General features: G+C 58.0%; 2 protein-coding genes across 2 annotated transcripts; both read right to left on the bottom strand.

Annotated features, from left to right (window-relative positions):
- Nucleotides 1–221: 221 nt before the first annotated feature.
- Nucleotides 222–2936, bottom strand: C1QB (complement C1q B chain). Its single transcript, XM_027746814.2, has 3 exons — nt 2860–2936; nt 1517–1676; nt 222–940 (listed from the first exon to the last, which is right to left on the bottom strand). Exons 2-3 carry the CDS (start codon nt 1674–1676, stop codon nt 366–368), a joined length of 735 nt encoding a protein of 244 aa, XP_027602615.1. The 5' UTR covers nt 2860–2936; the 3' UTR covers nt 222–365.
- A 1040-nt stretch (nt 2937–3976) lies between these two features.
- Nucleotides 3977–9231, bottom strand: LOC114001559 (collagen alpha-1(IX) chain). Its single transcript, XM_027746818.2, has 5 exons — nt 9154–9231; nt 8269–8439; nt 7575–8138; nt 5157–5441; nt 3977–4954 (listed from the first exon to the last, which is right to left on the bottom strand). The coding sequence occupies exons 2-5, from the start codon at nt 8429–8431 to the stop codon at nt 4398–4400; spliced, it is 1569 nt and encodes a 522-aa protein (XP_027602619.2). The 5' UTR covers nt 8432–8439; nt 9154–9231; the 3' UTR covers nt 3977–4397.
- Between the last annotated feature and the right edge of the window lie 733 nt (nt 9232–9964).

Here is a 9964-nt window from a genome sequence, read left to right as displayed (position 1 = left end):
GGCCAGGCTGCCTCTCCATGTTTTCCTAACCCTAGGCTGGGACTCTCTGGGTGTCTTGGAAGGTGATCCTCAGCCTGGTGTGCAGCAGGAACTGCATGAGTTGTCTGGCTCTGCTCAGCAGTGATGAGATCCTAATAAGCCTGGGCTGCACCAGGAGGATGGGAAGCAATGCCCTGGGTATGTGAACATTATGTGGGGGGAAAAAAGGCAAATCCGAGGCAGAAAGGAACCAACAACGCAAAAAGCTGTCATTTAATGGGCGGGAATGGCAACAATGCACTTGGGGCACCGATCCGGGAGCCAAGAGTCATTTGCAGGGGAGTCCCCAGCCCTGCAGAGGGGGCTGCAGAGACACCTCCAGCGGGCTAAGCCTCAGGGAAGATGAGGAAGCCGGAGAAGATGCTGTCGGACCCCTCGATCCCCACCAGGGAGTTCTTCTCCGACGGCTCCAGCCAGACAGACTCGTTCATTGCCACCTTGAGGACCACGCCGCCCGTGGTGACCTGGAAGCTGCTGTGCACGTAGTCACAGAAGGTCACCACCTTCTCCCCCCTGCTGCCGCCGCGTCCCTTTTTGAAGCTGAGGCAGAGGTTGCCCCTGGAGGTGACGTGGTAGGTGAAGTAGTAGATGCCGGGGACGCGGCAGAGGAAGCGGCCGTAGCGGTTCTCGTAGTGGCCCCTCTCGTTGGTGACGACGCGGTCGAAGCGGACGGGCTGCTCCCGGCGGGGGTAGGTGCTGATGCTCCTGGCAGCCGAGAAGGCAGACTTGAGGGTGGCCTGGTAGTCTCCAGCGTCCCCAGGCGGGCCGGGTAATCCGCTGAGACCTGGTATTCCCCTGGCACCTGGTGGGCCCCTGGGGCCGACCTTCCCCGGGTGCCCTGGCTCTCCCGGGTCTCCCTTCTCCCCCAGGTCTCCTTCATGCTCCGCCCGACCAGGAGGTCCTAGGAAGCAGGAAGAAGAGTCATTGTGGTCACAGCTGAGCCCCACAGGTCTGCAGAGGGAGTCTGGGGAAGGAAACCTGCACGCAATGCGGGTCAGACCCCTGCCCAACTGGCAGGTGTGACAGGATGAAAATCTACCTCCAGTAATCTGTCAAGATGTAGAAAATCTACAGAAATTTGTGAAAGAACAAAAACAAGTTCAGGAAGAAACTAGTGGGATGTCCTCTAAACAATGCTTAAAGTAGAAGCTTTGAAACAGCTTCTGTCTGTAGTTGCCAGTGAAACACTCTTAATATCGACAAGCTGAAAGTGGAAACTGCACAGGAGCTAAAGAATGCAAAAATAGCATTGCAAGCACTGAAAACTTGCTGTTGTTCACCCTCCCTCCCCAGGTTCCTTGGTGAGCTCCAGTCTGTCCAGTCCCTTCTGTCCCTGAGCATCACCCCCACCTGACAACACCTCAAAGGAACTGGCGAAAGTGGATTGCTTTCCCAGGACCACGTACCTGGTTCTGCTTTTTCCTGCTCTTGGCATTCACAAGATGATTGTCTTCCCCACCTGCAGCCTCCTCCTTACCTTGCTCGCCCTTTGGGCCATCCTCCCCATCTCTGCCATTGCTGCCAGGTCGTCCTGGTGACCCTGGGATGCCTGGGATGGTGCCGTAGGTCTTGCAGAGTGTGGCACTGGCAAGCTGCCCTTCAGCCAGGCAGATCAGCATCACCCACACAATCCACATCTGCAGGGGCACAGAAGGGTGTGGAGGGGCTTGCCTGGGTGGTGGGAGGGTTGGGGAGGGCACTCTATGCTACTCTGAAGGATGGTGACTGGAAGCACATCTGGGTAATATCATCAGGGAGGGAAAACATCCTACTATGGAGCCAAATCTGCTGTCCTGATGGCCTTGGAGGGAAGGACCAGTCCCTTTGGGCGAGGCAGAGATTGTCAGTCTCTGGTCATCTTAAATTCCCAGTTTGCAAGTGCCCACAGCTTCAGCCACATGACTATCTGGGACAGGTTATCCCAGAGGTCTGATGTCCAGCCTGGCCATGCTGCTCCCTTGGGGGGAGAAATTCCTCATCCCATCTCAGGACCACACCTGCAGGGGACAATCTTTCCTCCAGCCAGGGCAGTTTCATCATCTGCAAGGGGAAGGTTTTTGCCTTCCACCAGCAGGTCTGAGGGACAGCGTTGGTCCTCGAAGATGGCAATGAATCCCCAAACCTTCCCCTGCACCCTGCAGCTTCCCCTTGTGTCCTGCCACATGGCTGCTCCATCCCAGAGGCATTTCTGTACCTAAACAGTATTACTGGGACAGTCATTTGGGTTTCCAGTCCCTGAGGTCTCACATTCCTTCTGCCCTCCCTGTATCCCACAACTCAGCTCCTTCCCCCAGGTCCTGGTGTGGATGCCTGTGGATAAGCACCTGGCATTTGGGGGCTGTATTACACATTACCCCAACCATGCCCTCTAGCCTCAGGTGGACTTTCCCAGCACTGAAACTCTGATGCTAGCAGGACAAGAGGTTGGTGAGTTGGATTCTCCAGCCACGGCAGGTCCAATTTGGATGTGACAGGATGAATTCACAGGCTCCTAGCCCAGGTCTATCACATGACCAGAGCATCTAAGAGCAGGAGACCACACCCAGGGCACCTTTCAGACTGATGCCCAGTCCCTGATCACCCCTCTGGGACTTTGCAATCTCCCCTTTCATGTTCTCCTTTCTCCCAGGTGGAGCAGGAGAGGTTGGGGTCCCACCAGAAATCTCCACCATCCCCACCCAGCATACCCACCACCCCTTTTCTCTACTGCCCCAAGCCACAGGGAAGTGCCAGGGGTGCAGGTGACTGTCACCCTCCCGAGACCAGGTGTTCCACGTGCTCCTGCCTGTGTGGGGGGCTGGGGCTCAGCCCTGCTCTTACCTTGAACTCCTTGTTGCTTGGGTAGGGAGATGGAGTGGGACACACCAGCGTCCTGCTTGGAAATGCCTGCGAGGAGAAGCAGAAGTTGGCTGCAGGAGTTATTGTGAAAGGATCTGGGACACATCCCATTTTTTAATCTTTAGCTCCTGCCCTTTTGTCCGTGGCAGTTTCACATCCTCCACGAATGGTCTCTGCCAGCTCAGCAGAACAAGGCACCCCCAAACAGCACCCCAGGCCCCCCCAGAGTACAGCTCTGTCCTGCAGGGTCCCTGGGTCCTGCTCAGATGCCCCCTCCCCTGCTCAGAAGAACACTGACCTGAGCTCCAGACAGGTTTGGGGGAACCCATCGGTGCCGCAGAGTTGTGCGTGCGTTCAGCCAACCTCCCTCAGGCTGCTCCGCACCTTCCCAGCTCTGCTGGGAGGTTCTGGCAGACCCAGGGGATGCTGCAGGGCCTTGGCATCCATCATCCTGAATATGTGCCCCAGGCTCTCCTAAATGTTGTGTGTGGGAAGTGATTTTACCCTGCGGGAAAAGCATTCCCAGGCCTGCTTTCCCCTGCTGCCTTGCGCAGGTGAAGCGCAGGACATTGGGATATGACCTGTTCCACCCTACAATGTGTGCCACCAGGAGGAGTCCCCATTGAGTTTTGGTGGGCTCTGCAGCCTGCACAGCCATGAACTCCTTTGGTCTGGGTCAGGGAAGCAGAGCTCTGTCCCTGGCAGGGCTGGGACCCCGGGGATATCCCCCCCTCAGTGGCGTGTCAGTGGGGTTTGCTGCGTGGTCTGTGCCCATCTGCAGCTGGATTGCTTCCACTTTGATGGGAAAGGGGAGGAGCAGGGGCCCTACTTGGAGGAGTCTTGGTCCTCCCTTGGTGGGGCCTGCGTGGGGGCAAAGAAACCATCCCGTTCTTGCAGGCAGTGCAGCCAGGGGTCGTACCCTCACCCCACCCCGAGCCTGGGTGTGGATGGTGTGTGATGTCACTGATGCTGAGCACAGCAAGGGCTCAGGGACTTGCTGATGCCACCCAGATGTCCAGATGTCACACACACATCCGTCACCATATCCATCAGGCTCTACCTGCAGAAAGGTAAGTCATGGAGGAGACAACACACTATACCAGGTGCACTGGGGAAGGATTTATTGACACTTTCCACAGCCAGGTCATGGCAAAGGGGCTGCTGCAGCCCCGGGACACCTGGCTGAACCTGGGGCAACCAAGGTGGGGAGGGGAGAGAGGCAGAGAGACCCCTGAGGTAATGTCGGGTTATCGGGTGGGGTTATAAGGCAGTGCCAGTGGGACAGGGGGCTCAGCACCATCACTCTGGGTGCAGATGCATCCAGATGTGCCTGTTCCCCCTGTTCAGCAGCTGCCAATGCTCAGTCCCCACACTGAGGGATTGTGTCTGGGGGGTGATGCCCTCACTGGGGCTTCCCACTCAGCAGAGAAACTGGGAGTGTCAGCAGCAGCCTGGCAGTGAGCAGTGTGTTTGGAGCAGGATGAAGCAGTCAGGGTGCTGGGGTGGGCTCTGGTGACCCTCTAGTCTGGGAAGAGCAGGAACCCTGAGAAGATGGTGTCAGAGTTGGCGATGCCCACCATGCCGTTGTAGTCATTCACTCCCAGCCAGACCTGGTCCTCAGCAGCCAGGTGGAGCAGGAGCCCCCCCGAGCTGACCTGCATGGTGTTGGTCTTGTGGTCACAGAAGCTGGCCATCCTCCTCTGGTTCTTGTGCAGGATGGTGCAGAGGTTGGCTGTCTGCGAGGTGTGGAAGACGAAGTAGTAGAGCCCGGGGACTTTGCAGGTGAACTTGCCCGTGGTGGTGTTGTAGTCGTGGTTGGTGTTGGTGATGACGTGGTTGAAAATCACAGGGACGTTCTTCAAGGGGTGCTCCTTGGTCTGCCTCGTCACTGAGAACGCTGACTGGTGCTTCTGCTTGTAGCTGCCTGGCATTCCTGGCTCTCCACGCGGGCCCATCACCCCAGGGGCTCCAGCGGGACCAGGAAGGCCAGCGGGACCCTTCTTGCCTGGCAAGCCAGGGCTGCCCGGTTCCCCTTTCATGCCCTTGGGCCCTTGCATTGCAGGAGGAGCTGGGATACCTGCGGGGTAGTGGGGAGTGAAAGGGAGTCGGTGTCAATAGCAGGATGTGGGGAGAGGCTTCTTCTCCAGCCCCTTCCCTTGGGCAGGAGAGTGCTGTTGCCTCTTTCCAGCCTGACCACAGAGGGTGCTCTCCCCAGCCTGCAAACCAAGGCAGACCAGCCATGGAGGCCTCAATGCTGGTTTCCCTCATTTCTCACTCACCTGGCTCCCCTTTGGCTCCCTTCAGTCCATCCCGGCCATCCTTGCCTGGCATACCCGGCATTCCTGGCAGGCCTGGAACTCCATAGGAGTTGAGAGGGATATCTTCATTCACAGCAGAGCCCACATGCAGGAGGAGGAGGGTGAGGGCCAGACTGAGCTGCTCCCAGAATCTCTGCTCCATTTTGGTTCTGTAGCATGCAAAGGGAAAGAAATGCTGGACTGAGGGGCCATGGCAGGGTGGCTTCCAGGGCATGGAGAAAAGGAGGCTGGCTGCATCAGGAGCTCCTGGGTCCCATGAGTGTGCCCTCAGTGTCCCACCCCTACCAACTGCCAGGCAGTGGGGAGGTGGATACGTGGAGATGGGCCCTGTGCTCATCACCAACCCCAGGGCAGTCACTGATGGCACAAGTTGGGTTGGACTTCCAGTCTGGATGAAGCCATGAGGTCTGTGGTACCCACGGCCAGCTCCAAGTCCTCCCAGTCCAGTGTCCAAGCCCCTGGTGATGCACACACCACTGTGGACTGCCACACTGTGCTGCACCAAGGCTGGAGCTCCCTGGACCCAGCTGATCTCATTCCCCCTCCAGCAGCAGCCTCACTGTCTTGGCTCTGTCCCTCGGGTTGATTACTTCTATCTGCTGGTGCATCCATGACATGTGTGCAGCCCAGCAGTGCCTGTCTCCTTCCCCTCCTCCTCCTCCTCCTCCTCCTCTCACATCCACATCCTCCTCACAGCACTGGGCCACATTGCTGGACCCCCAGGCCCCCTGCAGCCCACCCTAGACACAGGGACCCTGCAGCACCTCTTACCTCTGGTGGGGAGCAGGGGACAGGACCCTGTGCTGCTGGTCCCTCTGGCCGCGGCAGTCACTGCACAGTGACAATCCCTGTCACCCCCACGGAGGAAGCTGCAGATTTGGGAAAGGCCCTTGGGAACCCAGAACCCCCAGCTGTTCCCAGCAGAGTTTCACATCCTTCTGCCTGGTTGTTTCTGCTGAGCGAGCACTTTCTTGGCTGTCTAGTGAGACCTGCACTCGTGCCACTGCAACAGGAAGGGCTGGAAGGACAGAAGTGGGACAAAACTCTGCCAAAAGATGTGCCACCACCCTCAGAAGCCTCCATGGGGACTGGCCCCCCCCGAAATCACCTGCATTCCCCTTTGCTTCACTTGTTTCTGAGCGTGGAGAGCAGAGCCTCAGGCCAACTCTATTGGGCTAGAGATGCCTGTGACACTGAAGGGCTGGTGCGAGGTCGCTGCTGGGCTCTGATGGAAGATGCTGCACCCCTAAATGGGACTGGAGGGTGTTTCTCCTTGAGAGTTTCTGACCTGCACCTTCCACTGTGCTCCACCAGTTCTGCTGGGTGCTGGACTTTGTGAGGCCCCAGCATCCCTTGTCAGGGTGTCGCTCCACTCAGTGACCTGACCTCCTCCTCACAGCTCCAGGAACGGAGACATTTGAGTGCCCAATGTGTGTGCAGTAGCTCCCCTGAGGAGCAGACCCAGGGTATGGCACCTATGTGTCTTCCCTGATGCTTCCCAGCTGTCCGATTCGTGCCCAGCTTATTGTACCTCCCACTCATCTCACCCCAAGGCCCTCACAACTCCACCACCAACACCCCACAACCCCATCAGTCACCCTGATATCCCTGTCCCTCCTTGCTGTAAGGCCAGAGGACCACAGCTGCCTTTCCTCTTCCTAGGAGAGTTTGGGTACTAACAGGGGCCACATTGGTGAGGTGCACGACCTGCTGCCTGTGTTTTCCCTTGCAGGACAGCTGCCTTGGGCTCAGCAGAGAAGGACACACACAGCCCAATCCCAGCATTCCTTCCTGTAAGTGTCAACTCTGACTGGACACTCCATTCCCTCCTGTCCTCTCTATGCAGTGCCAGGGACAAGCTGGGATCGCTTCTCTCCCTGGACAGTTTGGGGAGGGATCCAGGATATTCATGGTTTGGGGAAGATTGCATGAGTAGAAAAGAAAACTCAAAGAGATATGGTGAAAGAAGGGTTTATTTATACTGGTGGGGAGGATGTGAGAGAATGTGTGCCAGTGCCAGGAAGGCATTTACAGTGGTTAGTGTAGCAGAAGCAGTGGCAGGCAGTGATTTCCCACCCAGGAGCAAAGAGCCACAGCCAGTGACAACTGGGACCCGCCGGAGTGAGGTATGAATGCCCAGGAGGAGAAAGGGATGAGAGTCCACTGCCTCCAGGATGGAGTGGGCAGGCTCAGCACAGAGGTGACTGCTGCGCTGGGGACCCACGGCCTGGCCAGCTGTGACATTGGTGGAAGCACAGGACCCATCTGCACGCTCAGTTTGGGGCCATCCTGGCGTGCTGTGGCACTAAACCATCCCACACCCACAGGGGGATCACCCACGCAGACAGACCCCCCGCGATGCCCTGGGGGCCCCTCAGCCTGTCTGTGGGAAGAGCATGAAGCCGCTGAAGACGCTGTCTGCCTCGGAGCCGCTGTAGATGGAGCTGCCCAGGGCGGGGTTGGTGGTCACGGACACCTGGTCGCCCGGGGCCAGGCTGAGGACGCTGCTGCCCGAGTTCACCTGCAGGATGCCGACGCTGTTGTTGTCGCAGAAGCTGGCGACGTCCTCCCTGTTCTTGGTGATGCTCAGGCACAGGTCCCCGCTGGAGACCACCTGGTAGGCGAAGTAGTAGAGCCCGGGGATGCGGCAGGTGAACTGCCCCGTCTGGGGGCTGTAGGAGTTCTCCTCGTTGGTGATGATGTTGTCGAACACCACCGTCCTGCCCATGGATGGCGGGGACCTCCGCGAGGCGGAGAAGGCAGGGCGCGGCTGCTCCAGGGTATTGCCGGGTACCCCCTTCTCCCCCTTGAGCCCTGGCAGCCCTGGCATCCCAATGGTGCCAGGGAGGCCAGGGAGGCCTCGGTCCCCTGGAATGCCAGGAGGGCCGGGTTCACCTGCATCCCCTTTGGGTCCCTGGATGCCCGTCCTTGGCCCTGATTTCCCTGGGGAGAGGTGGTGAAGAGGAGCGGTTGGTGCACATCCAGCATCTCCCAAGCTGCTCCCACAGCCTGGAATGCCCCTATCAAGAGGTTCCCAGGCTCCCCACACTGGGCATCTCAGGCTTCCCCTTACCTGGCTCTCCCATGTCACCCTTCTGCCCTGGCCTCCCATCACGGCCAGGGACTCCAGGGAAGCCATCCTTGCCATCTGGTGCCCGGCAGAATCCATTCTCCAGCATGGCTGTGCTCAGCACTGCTGCCAGGGTGCTGATCCCCAGCCAAAATTCGGGTTGCATCCTGCCTCCTACAAGCAAAAGGGTGGGGAATTGGGGATGGAGGCAAACACACAGATCTTGGACACGGACATGCAACTGCTCTCAGCACTTGTTTGGTACAATTCACCAGACTCTGCATGCAGTGGTGGAAACAGCTTCCTAGAAGGGTTTTGGAGGTGTTTCCTTGTGTGATCAGACATAACAGAAGTCAATGACAATCTCTGACATGCCCATGGCAGGACTGTGGGATTAGAAAGCCTGAGATGTAGACGACAGCAAAAACCCAGGATGTAGAGGATGGCTGCATGTCCCGGGGATGGGTCGTGGCTCCTCAAATGCATGTAGAGGATGTTTAGTGCAGTTTTGAGGGAGAAGCAGTGATGTACAGGGCCGTGGTTCCATGGGACAGAGAACACAAGGGAAGAAAGGATGCAAAGAGACATGACAGGGAGGGGAAAACAGGAAAATGGGATCCAAATCTCCAACACACAGAGCTGGGAGAACGGAGAGACACCCTGAGCACACAACACCTATCTCAAAACCTGAGGTACTCAGCCTGGGACAAGCCTGCAGAGCCCAGGACAGATTCTTGCAGCTCCCCCCACCCTTGTGTCATCTCCTCCCATTTTCCTACTTTAAACTCCTGTGGAGGGGGAATGTGAAGAAAGAATGAGGAGAGGGAGCAAGGTCAGGAGAGTGGTGGCAGAGGAGGAGTGTGTCCCCTGCTCTTTGGGGTGACTTACCTCGGTGCAGGGGGTCAAGACAGACCAGAGTGAGCAGCAGCTCAGCTTGCTGGAAGCTCTTCCCTGGGAACAGGGAGGAAGAGGAGCAGGGGGGGAGGATGTCTTTGCACACACGGTGGTTTGCCCAGTCAGGGAAGGCATGTGTCGAGTTTCACTTTCTCTGTATGAGAAAGAACTTTGTTCCCCTTTCCTCGCTTGACTCTGGCTGTGCTGGAAACAGCTTGGTCAGCAAGAGTGCAGGACTGCTGGGTACCTAGCCTGGCCCAGCAGCACAGCTCCCACAGCGGGGACTGGTGGACACTGGGCACAAGGCAACATGACAGTGGAGGGTGCCCAGAGGCTGTCCAGGGGAACAGCACAGCTCTGTCCCTGCAGGAGGGGACAGGTGATCACAGCACCAGGGGTCACAGCCAGCCAAGGAATGCTCAGAGGGGGGCCAGGGATCACCTCTGAAGGCTCCTGGTCTGGGTGATGAGCAGAGTGTGTCTGCCACTGGTACCCAGCCTTGTCATAGTGGCTGCTGGGGGCTAACCCCTCCAGATGCCCACCTGGGCACTGCAGCCTGATGGAGCAGGGAATGTCAGTGCCTGTGTGGCTCAGCAGGACCTTGAGCATTTAGGCTGGATATTAGGAAAAGGTTCATCTTCCAGAGGATGATTGGGCACTGCCCAGGCTCCCCAGGGTGGTGGTCATGGCCCCAAGGCTGTCAGAGCTCCAGGAGTGTTTGGACAGCTCTCTCAGGGACAGGGTGGGATTGTTGGGGTATCTGTGCGGGGCCAAGCAGTTGGACTGATGATCCTTGTGGTTCTGT

Source organism: Pipra filicauda, unplaced genomic scaffold, assembly GCF_003945595.2.
Source record: "Pipra filicauda isolate LSUMZ 115617 unplaced genomic scaffold, ASM394559v2 scaffold47_size6085603_pilon, whole genome shotgun sequence".
NCBI lineage: Eukaryota > Metazoa > Chordata > Aves > Passeriformes > Pipridae > Pipra > Pipra filicauda.
Note: the sequence above shows the minus strand (reverse complement) of the source record. Positions and strands in the feature narration are given on the sequence as shown.